Here is a 15,186-nt window from a genome sequence, read left to right on the forward strand (position 1 = left end):
CAATTTGATATTTTTGCGTTTTGCCAAGAAGAATACAGATTAAAACCATGCCGGCATGTGAAAATGGTAAATGTCAAATCAAGTTCTGTCGCCCGTTTCGCATGAACAAAGTCTTGTACTGTACCCAAAGTCAGCCAGGGTCGCATTCCAGTCGAGGTTGTACAATGGGTGTCCGGTCGACAGGACGATTCATTTTAGGTTTAGTTAACTAACCCTAGAATGAATCGTTCTGTCGACCAAATGACCGGGTACGTACAATGTACATTACAACACAGATAGGGAGATAGAAAATTATTCCATTCAGAAGGTGCATCTAGATGGGAGGTGTCTTGAAAATGCGCTGCTCACCAGCGCAAGTCGAACCATCCCTGCTGGATCATGTTTAGACCCTTAGGTTTAACAATTAATTAACATTTAAATAAAAAAGTTATTATTTAATTAAATGTAGTTATATTAGTTATTATTTGTTGATTTGATTTAATTCGCTCTGCTTTGCCTTTTTGCTTGGCATTGAGCACTTTTTGTAGTATTAATAGTTTTCATTGTTTTATTGTTTCTGACAAATATACCATTGATTGAGTTGGGCACACATTAATATCACCTTGTCTTTTCCTCATTCAAACGTAGCCTATAGCCTACCTTTGCTCAGCTGGATTTATTGCAAATATTACACACAAATATGAAAGAAATTTGTAAGTCGTTTATTATGCTTGTCACGATACTTATTGGGACTTTGGCATTCCTCTTGAAATAGGACTTGTGTTTCGTTGTTGCCACCAAGCAACTCTTGGTTTAACTCAGTGATGCCATTCTTAAATTGCTGAAGATTAAGCGGATGAGTGTAACCTAGTTGACGATTTCCATGACAGGCTTCATGACGTTGTTCAAAAATCCAACATTGTAAATACAAGTTAGACCTGGGCTACTGTTCGTGCATTTTTACAAAGTAGACTTAGGCGAGATATAGCGAGGGCGAATAAAATCCGAAAAAGAGCCGCGGGTTGGCCAGGCCTAGTCGTTTAACTGCAACGGGCAGATAGTTTTTTTTTTTAAAGTAGGCTAATGTACGTCTCTCTGCCTTGCCTTTGTTGACTACAGTAAAGCGTTTGATTCAATACAGATCCCTGCAGTGATACAAGCCATCAAAAACCAAGCAATTGACCAGACATATATCAATATCCTTCAACACATCTATCAAAATTGCTTTTCCTTCATCAGACTACACAAGACTCAGCCAAATTTCAACTTAAACGAGGTGTTAGGCAAGGAGACACCATCTCTCCTAAGCTTTTCACAGCATGCTTAGAAGAAATTTTCAAAAATTTAAATTGGGAAGAAAAAGGTATCAAAGTAGATGGCGAATACCTATCCAATCTCAGGTTTGCTGATGACATTATTTTGATATCTTCAACACCCAATGAACTCCAAACAATGTTGACTGAACTCGACGAGACAAGCAAAGAGGTCGGTCTCAAAATGAATTTGACTAAAACACAAGTTATGTTCAATCACCATGTCAAAGAAAACCAAAACATTACATTAGATGGAACCAATCTCCAAAACGTACACAAATACACATACCTTGGTCAAATACAGTAGTAACCACATCACCTGATAAAGAAGAAGAAATTAAAAGAAGAATTACACTTGGTTGGCAGGCATTTGGAAGAGCGAGTTCAATATTTAAAATTAGTTAACTGTGGATAAGTTGGTATTACCCAACTTCACACTCGCAGGCGCAACCATCAGCAGGAAACACGGCCTCGCCACGTTTGTCCATGAGCAACTGAGCTGGACGCCAATAGGCCAGTCCAGTGCCCAATCGGAGATAGAGTGGCTATGCATAGACATATCAGGCTATCACATCATCAATGTCTATAAGCCACCACCCTCACGCTTAACACCAACAGCCATCCCAATGTTCCCCCAACCCAGCTTCTATGCTGGCGATTTTAATTGCCACCACGTTGACTGGGGCTACAACACCACCAACATCGACGGAGAAAGCCTGGCCTCATGGTCAGCCAATCATAACCTCACCCTATTGCACGATCCCAAGGGTGCAGCGAGCTTCTTCTCCGGACGCTGGAACACTGGTACAAACCCCGATCTGGCTTTCGCAAGTGATGACCCCGATAATTGCCAACCGGACAGACGTGTGCTAGAGAAGTTCCCCAGGTCCCAACATCGACCCTCGATTATCACGGCTCCAACGCTCATAATGCCTGTGCCGAGCAAGCCTGTTAAGCGATGGAACTTCAGAAAGGCTAACTGGGAGTACTATAGGATCCTCACAAATGAAGCCACACAGTAGCCTACCTCCCATCCCCTCACACCAACAACGTGGAAAAAGCCTACCAGGACTTTTGTGATGCAATAACATCAGCGGCAAAACAATCCATCCCCCGCGGCCGACGAAAGACCTACATACCGTGCTGGGATAAGGAGTGCGAAAGCCTCTACTCCGACTTCCTCCACGCCCCTCAGGGCAATGACACCAACAGCTCAGCCACAGCTCTGTTGGTAAGGCTGGACTCAAAGAGGAAGAATCGCTGGACAGAAGCCGTTGAATCAATCGACTTCACGCACTCCAGCCGCATAGCATGGAGTAGGCCTACACTAAACAACCTAACTGGCAGATCACGTGCCTCTCGTCAACATTGTCCCGTTTCAGCAAATTCCATCGCCTCACAACTTGTGGAGAACGGGAAATACAAATCGAGAGACCGTGAATCAGATAGATCCGTCTTGCAAGAAATGACGGACCTCTGGAGGGTAACAACCCCAGACGGGGACAACATCTCGGGTGAGTTCACCCCGGAAGAATTTTCCGCCGCCCTCCAGCACATAAAGCCAGGTAAAGCCCCGGGCCTTGACCACCTTTGCCCGGAGCTGATACTCCATGCTGCTGCCTCCTTAAAGTCCTGGTTAAAAGACTTCCTTTCCTGCTGTTTGCGCCACCTGAGAATTCCCAGAATCTGGAGAAGAGCCCTTGTGGTTGCAGTTCCTAAGCCGAATAAGCCCCCAGGGGACCTGAAGAGCTACCGTCCAATCTCACTGCTCTGCATCCCCTTCAAGATCCTCGAGAGACTCATCTACGCCCGTGTCGAACCAATAATAGATCCGCAGCTCCCCCGTGAACAAGCTGGTTTCCGACACGGACGATCAACCGTAGATCAGGTCACACTTATGACCCCAGACATTGAGGACAGCTTCTCGGCTAAAAAGAAGGCTGGCGCCGTGTTTGTTGATCTCACGGCTGCCTATGATACCGTATGGCATAGCGGCCTTACCTGCAAGTTACTCCGTCTGCTCCCTGACAGACACATGGTTCATATGATGATGGAACATGTGCAAAACCGCAGTTTTACCCTCACAACCGGTGGCGGTCGTCAAAGTAGACTACGCCGACTTAAAAACGGCGTTCCACAGGGCTCAGTCTTGGCCCCTCTCCTGTTCAACATATACACCTACGACTTGCCCCCCACCATCTCCAGGAAATATGCTTACGCAGACGACCTGGCTCTCCTGCACTCAGCAGGAAACTGGCAGTCAGTGGAGAAAAACCTCAGCCAAGACATGCAAACACTATCAGCATACCTCCAGAAAGGTAGTAGCTTACAAGCTACAGCTCAGCAAGTCAAAGACAGTGTCGGCGGCCTTCCGCCTTAACAATCGGGAGGCACAGCGTGAGATAAACATCAACGTTGATGGGGAACGCCTGCCCTACTGTGCCGAACCTACATACCTCGGCATAACCCTGGACAGGTCACTCACGTACCACCGGTACTTGAAGTCACTGCGCAAAAAACTATCTACACGCGTCGCACTTTTGAGGCGATTGGCGGGTTCCGGCTGGGGAGCTGGTGCTAAAACTCTTCGTACAGCTACCGTAGCCCTAGTTCATTCCACCGCTGAGTACTGCGCGCCGGTCTGGTGTCGTAGTTCTCACACCCACCAGATTGATACCGCCATCAACGACGCACTGCGTACTGTGACTGGATGCCTGCGTCCCACTCCAACGGACTGCCTACCAATCCTAGCAGGCATCCAACCCGCTGAGCTACGCCGTAAAGGAGCCACGATTTCTCTCGCTCGCCGCGCTTTGGACCCCGACCATCTCCTCCATGCAACATTCAAGAGAATACCACCTATAAAGCAGCGGCTGAAATCAAGACGCCCCTTTGTGCCTGCCGCACAACAACTACTTAAGAACGCAGAAGAACTTGATTTAAGTGCGGCACACTGGACGAACCATATGTGGAACACGGAGTGGCAAAATCACACCTCCACGCTCCGTGACTTCATACCCGACGCCGATCCCCTTCCACCAGGGATGTCCCTCGCAAGGCTTGCGTGGGTCAGGCTTAACCGCCTGCGAACTGGCGTCGGCCGCTTTCGTTCGGACATGCACAAGTGGGGCCTGGCTCCTTCATCAGAATGCGAGTGTGGTGCCACTGAACAGACCGCAGACCATGTCATCCACCACTGCCTAACCCACCGGCCTCCACACGGTGCGCATGGTCTGAGGGTCCTGGACGACGAGACTGTTGAGTGGCTGAAGATTTCCTGCCCTCCAATCTAGCCTGGAAAGATCGCTCATACGCCATCATCAATATTTAAAAGTAAATTACCGATCTCAATGAAAAGAAAAGTATATAATCAATGCATTCTCCCAACAATGACATACGGAGCAGAAACATGGAACTTAACGAAAGCACTCACACTCAAACTACGCACTGCACAAAGATCACATGAAAAAGTACTCTTAGGCATTACGTGGAAAGACAGGAAACCAGCCAAATGAATACGACAACAAACACAAATCAAAGACATCATTGAAACAATAAAAAGTTTAAAGTGGAATTGGGCAGGACATATCATGCGAACAACCGACTACAGATGGACAAGAAGAGCTACTGACTGGATACCGCTTGACAATCAACGCAAACGAGGGAAACAGAAAACAAGATGGCGAGACGAACTCTACCAATTCGACAAACACTGGACACAAACATGCAAAGACAGACAAAATTATAAAGATATGGGGAAGGCCTTCATCCTGCAGTGGAATAAAAACGGCTGACAATGATGAATGTACGTCACTTTGATGTAGAGAATAAGAATGCCTCTGATCTGCATATTATGGCCATTCCAGTGTAAACACTGCACTGACGAGACCGGAAGGTCGAAACGGTGTGCACTGTCAAAAAAAAAAATGCAGTTTTTTTAAACCTATGTATAATTGCATACTAGAAAAACGTTTCTTCGAACAACTCGTAGCTATTGGGGATAAAGTCGCGGGTGCTAGTTCATAATTTTGAGGCACTCAACCAGCTTAATCCTCTGACAAAAACGATCTGTGCTATTGGCCTTTGTATCAGCTTTCAAATTAATAAACTTTCGCTTAGAAATTGGACGACAAGTTCTCTCATACACATTTTTCAAACACCCACGTCGACATCTTCGATCATGATATCCTATCGATTGATTGAATCTTTATCCTCGGACTGGGAAAGCTTCTTGCAGAGCTTAATCCTGGCAGTTTCGCATAGGCTTTAAATCACTGACGCAGGCCCGGTCACCGAGATTGACAGAGTGAAGTTTCCGATTGTTGAAGTCTTGTTGCCGGGGAACTATTCCATGCTTCGAAGAATGTCGATTCGACACATGTCGAAAAGCGCCTGTGCGTCTGTCTTGCATGCCATAACCAATCACTTTTCGGTAGCCTAACAATGTAAATTTATCAAGCTTGACTCTGGATACTCCAAAAAACAATACAGTTGCGGCACTACACTTTTCTGTGGATAAATGGTGGCAGCATTTAACTGATGCTAGGTTAAGGACACGAAATGACAATTGAACAATTAATGAATTTAGTAATGAATTGAAATGGTAGGCTATGTCGTCGCTCATAAATCAGCGATAAAAACGAACATAATACAACAGCATAATGCTACATGCATATAATCATCATCATCATCATCCATCGTCGGTTTGTTCCCCACTAGTGGGGGTGGCCGATTGTTTCCGCGCAGCAATTGTCTTAATCCCTTTTCTCCATTTCACCCTGTCCCTTGCATCTTCCTCCTTTAGTCCGACTTTTTTAAACTCATCCTTCACTTGTTGTTTCCACGTTCTTCTTGGACGACCGCGTTTCCTCTTCCCATCCACCTTTAGATCTAGTGCCTTTCTAAGAAAACTTCCTTCCTCCCTCCTTATCACATGTCCATACCATCTTACTCCATTTGCCCTTGCCAGTTGGTCTATGGTCTCTCTCATCTCTAGCATATCCAACAATTCTTCAGTCCTTTTTTCCCTTCAAATTTATAATATGTGGTGGCGCAGAATATCTTTTATACCATTGATGACAATGAAACAGTTTTCGGCAGCATAACGAAAAGTGACGATTCTGACATTCCATCAAGCGCGTCATAAGATATTTAAATTTAACAAGCCTTTGAACAATTAACATAGGCAGACGTTGCTTCACAAAACGTACGAGCAGCTATAACCATGATAATAACGAAGCACTACAAATATGTTGTTTTGGTTTAGAGAACTTCTTTCTGATCAAATGAAATGGTAACGTTGGGACAGTGGAAATGATTTCAGTATCAGCTTTAAACCGGTTATATCTAGATTTTGCAGGTAAGGTTATACCAAAATTAATGCAAATAGGTTCGTGATATGTTTTGGGAGAAGGTGTTATAAACACATCTGAAAGTTTCCATTTTTTAACTTTTGGCAAATTAAGAGCGTTTTTGTTACTTGGAGCTTGCTGATACACTATGCACTGATGGCCAGAGAGAGAAATAGCAGCATCGTTTTTCTTGGAAAAACTTCGTAAATTTTCAGATTGGTACAAAAAGTCGTGAAGTGGTAAACGAATTACCAGTGTCTCTCCAAACAATTCAGCCAAAGAACAATCTATCTCAATATTTGGAAAGCAGAACTGCTTAGCAATTCGTTTTGAATCGTGTTGAAAGTGTAATTTTTCAACACACAATACGACGGCACCTAACACCTTGTGAGCATCTTCTTTCAAGTTGGTGTTTGTTGGTGATGTGTCTTCCATAAATGGCATGAGATATTTCGTAACGTACTGTATTAAAATAGGGAGTAAAACTTTCCGAATCATATCATTACTGAGACGAAATAACGCCATGAGAGCACCATAGTGAGAGCATAAAGGTTTAGTTGAATCCAATAGAGTTTCTTCTATCGACCTCTCAAGTTGACTAAGAAACAATCCAGATTCACTCGGGTGACTGTAAATGATTTGAGACATCAACAAAGCACCGTAGTCCCGTAACAACCAGTGATCATTCAATGGGTTTATGGATGCAGCAAGAGGCTCCAAGACACAGTACATGACCGCATTTAGAAGTGGTTTGAGATAAAAGTGAAGTGAAATGTAATCATTAAAAACCAGTGCTCGAATCATAAACAGCATTTTACTTAACTTAGTCAAGTCATGGCTGAATAGATTTGCCGAAGCAACAAAGTTTGCAAGATAGGGTACAACTGGTCCAATTTTCGAATTCTTTCTCATGTCTGTTAGCATCTCATTAAACAAAGTCTGATTATCGCAAAGTATACATTCGACCACAGATCTGTAATAATCTGTGTAAACTTCTTTATTTTCAACATCTGGAGGTTCTTCATCAGCTTTGTCTAAACATAATAAGCATTATAGTAAAAAAGCACTAAATGTAGATGAAAGCCAAACTTATATTTAGTTTTGTTTTTTTGGACCAAAGATCTGCATAATGCATCTGGGGTCTGCTACTATTCGGTGAGTCCGATTCGGTGAGTCCGATTCGGTGAGTCTGATTCGGTGAGTTCCTAACCTCTAACCCTAACCCCTAACCCTAAAACGGCAATGATAATTAGGCTGCGGTACCCAATAATTAAAAAAAAAATTGAAAAAATCCCCCGTTAAGGGATCGGACACCGAATCGGACTCACCGAAACGGGCCATTCCCTGCATCTGCGTTCGAGTGTAATTGTGGAGAGCGGGGTGCCTGTAACCAGGAGTGTTGATGTAACCAAGTTAAAAAAATTCTTAAACATACAAATGCTTTTTATCTGATCATGATAGTTGTTCCAGACAATTGTTCACCTAATCAAACGTCATATAAAAACCGTTCAGGTCTACTGAATCTTAGCGTATTACGTCATGGAATTTTTCCTAAAAATGAGCCAAAATTGCACCATCGTTCGTAAGACTTGTGTTAAACCTGTTTAAACATGAAACATTGGATTACCACCTTTGAACACCTGTTAGAATTGCGTGACAATGTCTTTCATTATTGCGTCACAGTTACTGTTTACGTGAGTTTGAGATATCGCAAATTATTCTAGTCATTTTAAAATTGTTGCTTGAAGAGGTTGGTCGCATGTTTAACTGTTTTGCTTAGTGCTTGTCAGCTGGACGAAAATTTCCGTCTTTTATCCAAGTAATCTGTTCTGTAGTGACAAGTTTTTAGTGGTGTATCGCGTTGCACCCCATTTTCGACAGCTTTGAGGCTATTTTTACAGAAATACAATTCTCGAATAGACGTTTCCTGAAGAGTGTTTCTTTTCGGTCATTACATACAGACGAACGGATCTGGGAATCTTATGTTACAATTTTCCCACGAAGAGATTATGGTTTACCGCTGTGACCAATAGTAAATTAAGAAATGAAAGCATTTGAGATGATACAACAACTAGAAAGCATCCGTGTGTTACTTAAAAGCCACCGTTTCTGATAGTTCAGTTATTTGTTTGTTGGCAAAAAAACTCTCAATAAACACAAATAATTCGCACAGCAAGGATTGCAGCAAAAGGTCAGAGGCACTGGGGGCGTCCACGTTTGGAATTTTTTAAGAATCTTTTAACATGGACAAACTAGGATTTTGTAAATTTGGACTGAATGAAGAATGGACGATCGATAGTTGTAGAAAATCATGGTAGCCTTATTCCATTTGCCTTATTCAGACATGGCTGATGATGATGAGTTGGTGAGAGAAGATATCAGTGTAAGGAATCTGAATAGAATCAACCCCAACAACCAGAAGGCATGCCAAAAGGACTGCAAAAACTGCAGACATCCAATCTGTTAGTGACCCCATGCATTGCATAGGGATGGTAGAATTAGATGGTATTCCACTGTCTTCCACTGGGATGGTATTCCACTGTCCCTAGCATTGCATAGCACAGTTCTGTTTGAAAGAACAACACTCATGCTTACATTCAAAAAGATTTTTGAATCATCCAACAACACCAGTTTCACAAAGCTGTAAAATTTCATAGTAAATACCAACATATTAATGTAAAAACATGTTACATTCATAATCTATTTGGCTTCTACAACATCAATCTATGTTTAACTTAAGGTTTTTATGAATAACATACCACCTGTTTTGGTTTTGTTGATCTGCTCCACTTGGCTTTTGGTCAACCATTGTTTTTTAAGAGAGATCTGAGGTTTATGAAATATTTTTAAATCTTGAAAAGCCAGTTGTTTCAAATCCAAAATGGGATCATCTAAGCAGAAAATGTCTTCACATGAAGTAAAATTTGTTGAAGGATCAACACCACATATTGGTTCCACATTACTCCAATGCAACGCTTTTTCAACATCTGAAGATTTCAAATTATTTCGACGAGAATGCCGCATAAATTCACAACTTTTTGATACAATTTCTCGCAAGCGGTAACTTGCATCTTCTGCCAAATGCTGTAATAGATCATTTGGAAGTTCACTAATACCAATTGATTCAGCATGCACTTGAATTGATGCTGCTGACAAAACAGCAAACTTATGGTCATCAGCTGAGTTTGAAACACTCATAGCTTACTGCACTCTAGTAGAATATAACAATATTTAAGCTGCAATAAAGTTAACCAATAAATACCACCTTTAAAAGCAAAACTGTGCTTGCTGTGAAAAAAAAGCAAAATATCGTTATGGTCTAATCTTTCTCTGGAGCTGGTATACAAGTCCTCCCTCCCCCTTGCTGGTAACTCATGACAAAGAGGAATTGACCAAAACATGTGGATTGAAGTGTGTGAACAGTAAAGCAAAGGTAAAGTAGTTTCATCCTATATGTTTGGTCGAGTCCTGTCTTTGTCATTAGTTACCAAGGGGAGGGGGGACTTGTATACCAGCTCCCTTTCTCTTTATGGTGCTGCACTGTATGCAACAAAAGAGCTGGACTGTTGGGTGTTGGCATACATTTGTACAGTTTTCTTACAAGTTCCAGTTCTTGTCATCATTTACATATTTTACAGATTTGTAGCACCATCTGCTAATTCTGCAGTGGTCACAGCAAGTGCTGCACAAAACAATTATGTTTAATTTATTGTCACTCTCCAACAAGTACCCGACTTATCCTCAATGCGTTATGCAAGAAAGAAAACAATCGGTACTGTTTGGACAGTCATTGATATTACAAGGCCTGTAATCGACCTCACACGTCACATCTACCAGCACTGCAGAGTCTGCAGTGCAGGCACATCTCATTTTTTATCTTGCGGGGGGGGGGGATGCAACCTAGTTCATACTATAAACAGTTCGGACCGTCAGTTCATACATTGAAAATATCGAGAGAAAAAATTAAAAAAAGCCAAAGTCGCTGATTGCAGTTTCCGCAATCATTTTAAAATTTTCCCCCTCAAAAAATCGAGAGTAAAAATAGCTCAAAACCAAAGTCCGCTGATCGCAGTTTCCGCAAACATTTTTCCGCAGTTTCCGCTAACCCTAACCATATAGACTATAGAGTAATCTATGCTCTAACCCTAACCCTTGCTGATCGCAGTTTCCGCAAAATTTTTTTCCGCAGTTTCCGTTAACCCTTACCCTAACTATAGAGTAATCTATGCTCTAACCCTTGCTGATCGCAGTTTCCGCAAAATTTTTTCCGCAGTTTCCGTTAACCCTTACCTTAACTCTAACCATAGACTAATCTATGCTCTCTAACCCTAACCCTCGCTGATCGCAGTTTCCGTTAATTTTTTTCCGCAGTTTCCGTTAACCCTTACCCTAATTCTAACCGCTGATCGCAGTTTCCGCAAACATTTTTCCGCAGTTTCCGCTACCCTTTACCCTAACCATAGAGTAATCTATGCTTTAACCCTCGCTGATCGCAGTTTCCGCAAACATTTTTCTGCAGTTTTGCAGTTTGCGCTAACCCTAACCCTCGAGTTTGTTTCAAATTGTTAGGGTAAACTCCGATCAGCGACTTCGGCTTTTTTTAATTTTTTCTCTCGATCTTTTTATGGTACAAACTGACTGTACGAATGGTTCAAGGTACGAACTAGGTTGCAGCCGGGGGGGTGGGGGGGGTCTTCTGTGACATCACAATTCATTTTTTAACTTGCCTATGAAGACTCAAAGTAAAAAGTTCAGGAAACTTGTAATTTTTTTAATTTCTTTTCAATTTTATTTGTAATTGTTGGCGCAAACACGTAGTGAACGGCAAACTAACAAAAGGGAAACTGGAAAAATAACTAAAACGTAATTTACCGATGCTTGACATTTGTCACATTAAGAACAGGAAAGCAGCTGACTCGATGACTGATATAGTCTTTCACTGCTTCCTGTCTGTTGTGGGTACCTAGATGGCTATGGTGCTATTCTGTTCATGTTGTATTTATTTATTTTATTTATTTATTTTTTTGCAATCAGACTCAAAGTCCATAGAATTTAAATTTTTAACAGTCATCACACAAAATATCAGACTAACACAACATCAAGCAGGCTACATCAAACAACGTACAAAATACTGTTGTAGTGAATATAAAATGTAGAATTAAAGTAATAATCAGAAGACATAACATTGCGCAAAAGTGGATTAATTGATCTTTTGCAACGTTCTACAAATGCATAGCAATTTTTTCTTAATAGAGCATCAAATGTTAACACGTCGTTCTGTACCTGATACACTCTAGCACTGTCGCATCTCGACAAATTGTGGATAATTCTGTACGAGTCGTTGTAAGCAACTCGTATGCGATTTAAAGTAGAAGTTTTATAGTTACACCATAGTTGCGAACCATACATTGGCATACAATATGATTGGTACATTACATTTTTAACTTCGGTAGAGCAATTTCCAAACTTGGACCTAAGCTGATTGGCAGCGACATAAAGAGATCGCACTTGCCTTTTAATATCTGCGTCATCACTGATGGTATCATCAATCAGTATACCTAAATATTTCACTTGTCCAACAAATTTAATTTGTGTATTGTACAACCGCATGTGTATAATTGTACCGTGCTATTGTTGCAACAGACAAAATAAAAGTTTTATCTCTCTCTCTACTCTGGTTTTTGTTGAAAACAATAACACGATCACAGATTTTCCAAAAAACGTCACAGACCTTTAAATTAGAATCGACTATTACAGATATGATTAACACGGGGTAAAGAATAAACAGAAAACGCTCGAGTTTTAAGGAAGGTCAAAAAAGCATTCTCTTGAAACTTGAAGACCGCGTAGGGCGTACATTTGGTTGGTAAGTTATATAATTGTTGATATTGCCTATATTGCAAAAAAAAAGTGATATTGCTTATTTTAAAATAGAATTAAACAATTGATGATAGATTTTACGAAAACCAAATAGGCTACATGTTCAAATAATATGTAGGGTAGGCCTACTCTTCAATATAAGTAAAACATTCTATTTAAATAAAGACCACTTGATGATCGCCCTTTTAAGGTGAAACAGGCTGTAAAGATTTTAAAAATGAAAAAAATGTATTTGATGTAATTTGCTCTGCTTGGATTTTTTGCATGGCATGGAACGCTTTTTGTGGTATTAATAGTATTTATTGTTTATTCTTTATAATATTTTTTTTTTTGATTGTATATGTCAAAGTGCAGAAACATTGTATTGTTTTGTTACATTATTTTATGTCTAAAATGACAAAATTCTCATTTCTGTAGGATGCAATTGACTATTGACAAGTAGACTGCATGATGGCCGTTTCTTTGTCTCCCTGTCAGTATGGAAACTTGTTCCACTTTTGCAGTGTAGGTGGGTCTATATACAACTTGCATATTTCTAACATGAACTATTCCTGTTTCTGGCAAACAACGGTTTCTTAGGTATGAGTGGATGCTCTGGACTCTTCGACGTCCGCTACAAAACCATTGTTTGATTCAACATGTCACACCACAGTACCTTCGTAAATTTTTCAACACAATGTCACGCCACAGTGCCTTCGTAAATTTTTCAACCCAACTAAATAGTTGCTTCTACTCTGTTTCTGTGATGTCTCTTACGTCATGCAATGCAACACAGCAAAAAGGAAAAACCTAGAACATCACACAACTAAAGAGAGAGAGAGAAACCTTTTATTTCGTCTGTTGCGACAATAGTACGGTACAATTATAAACAATACGAATAAAATAGTACCATAGCTATCTAAATACCACAACAGACAGGAAGCAGCGAAAGACTATATCAGTCATCGAGTCAGCTGCTTCCCAGTTCTTAATGTGACAAATGTCAAGCATCGGCAAATTACGTTGAAACAAGATAGGCTGATGTTCAGTAATATTAATGAAAGAAAAAAAAAATCATGTGCTGCTGCGATCCTTAAGTGAAGTCCTGTGGTTTTATTCAAATATAAACTTTATTCCGGGTGATTAAAAATAGGAAAAACTTTTGAAATCAATAAACTCTTGTAGCAAGGGCGTTTAAACTTCAGTGCAACCAAGAAAAGTTCAAGCCAATAAATAGTTCAAGGCTACGAGTAAAAACATTTTCAGTAACAGTATTACAATACAAAAATAATCACAATTTAAAAAAAAGGTATAGCCTAGGCTTATTGTTCTGTCATAAAAGAAATGGCTGAGTGACTGTCAGTGGTACCTGTTAGGCTGCATAAAACTAGCGCAATGTGACCATATAATTTGACAAACAAATTGAATGGAATGTAAATGAGAAATAAGTGAGTGTAACCGAATAACACAATAGGTCAATAATGTTTTCTTCAGACGAAATTTAACAAAAATCAAATCCAGACGACGTATCATTACAAAGTTTGAGCCCAAAATAACAATTTATGACAATTTTTGTCACTTTTCCACTGACATAAAGCAACAAAATTTAAATTCAATTAAAAAAATCAAACACTTCGCATTGAAATAAAAGCAAGAAAAAAAAAGCATTTTTGTCGATTTAGGCTAAGTGCGATTGATCTAAACTTGTCTGGCAGCCCTGCTGAAAAACTGACTAGGCTTGATTGCTGGCCAACCTTCGATTTTTATGTCAAAAACTAAGTAAATTATCATTAAAAACTTAAATTATCATTAAAGCAGCCGAAGTTGCCGGGAAATTATTCCATTAGATGCCGCTGAATGGAGAGGAGAGCAGTCCTTAACGTGCGTTGCTCAAGCGCACACCCCGAGAGTCAAACCAGGGCCGCCCGATCTTGAAGCCTCCTCGCTCCAGAAGTCATGCGCTACCATAACCGAGTGAGCTATCAGGGCGGTTGACACTTGACAGGCCAATTTCGGCTGCCCTGAAGAAGACTTTTCGAGCAGTGTAGGCAATTTTATTTGGAAAAACAATATATTTTTTATACAACTAAAGCATAATTAAGTATCAAATGCAAGCTTGTTGTTTACAGAAATACCTGGGTGTTAGATCCATAGGTACATATCATACATATTAGGATTAGGCTATTTATACCATACTGTAGACTACTTACCGGTAGTACTTACGGTAATCTTCTGGTGTGTTTGGAAGGTACTGTAATATTGGGTTATAGGCGAATTCTTCGTAAACAATTCTTCGTAAAGCAATTCTTCGTAAGCAATTCTTCGTAAAACAATTGTTCGTAAACAGTTATTGGTGAAATGAAATCCGTAAAAGAATTTTTCGTAAAGCATTTCTTCGTATACATCAAATCTCCATTGCATGCACGAAATGAATGCTTTGGGAAGAATTGTTTTATAAATAATTAACTTTACGAAGAATTGTTTTACGAAAAATTGCTTACGAAGAATTGCTTTACGAAGAACTGTTTACGAAGAAAACGTCGGACACCGTAATATTGTACAGCACTGTGTATTTTACAGAGGTGGGCAGTAGAGTGCTACTTTTATAATGTCGCTGCCTCTTGGTATCAGTAGTGCACTACAGTACTGTATATTTTTGTTGGAGTACCGCTAGCCTAGTGGCA

At 40.6% G+C, this 15,186-nt stretch overlaps 1 protein-coding gene across 2 annotated transcripts; it reads right to left on the reverse strand.

The window, feature by feature from the left end:
• Positions 1-6,487: 6,487 nt before the first annotated feature.
• LOC145780998 (TAF6-like RNA polymerase II p300/CBP-associated factor-associated factor 65 kDa subunit 6L) lies at positions 6,488-9,884 on the reverse strand. Of its 2 annotated transcripts, none has more exons than XM_082592693.1 (2): positions 9,406-9,884; positions 6,488-7,677 (listed from the first exon to the last, which is right to left on the reverse strand). In XM_082592693.1, exons 1-2 carry the CDS (start codon positions 9,839-9,841, stop codon positions 6,509-6,511), a joined length of 1,605 nt encoding a protein of 534 aa, XP_082448819.1. In that variant the 5' UTR covers positions 9,842-9,884; the 3' UTR covers positions 6,488-6,508. The 2 variants fall into 2 exon arrangements, with proteins under 2 accessions (XP_082448819.1, XP_082448818.1); XM_082592692.1 differs by having other exon boundaries at positions 9,403-9,884.
• Positions 9,885-15,186: the final 5,302 nt, after the last annotated feature.

The sequence above is a fragment of the Aplidium turbinatum genome, chromosome 12 (assembly GCF_918807975.1).
Source record: "Aplidium turbinatum chromosome 12, kaAplTurb1.1, whole genome shotgun sequence".
In the NCBI taxonomy this organism is placed as follows: Eukaryota; Metazoa; Chordata; class Ascidiacea; order Aplousobranchia; family Polyclinidae; genus Aplidium; species Aplidium turbinatum.

Excerpts from the sequence above, each read along its gene's own strand:
- LOC145780998 (XM_082592692.1), bottom strand. The coding sequence starts at position 9,841 with ATGAGTGTTTCAAACTCAGCTGATGACCATAAGTTTGCTGTTTTGTCA. Across the intron at positions 7,678-9,402 it reads CAACAAAACCAAAACAGGTG|ACAAAGCTGATGAAGAACCT; the intron begins GTATGTTATTCA and ends TATTATGTTTAG.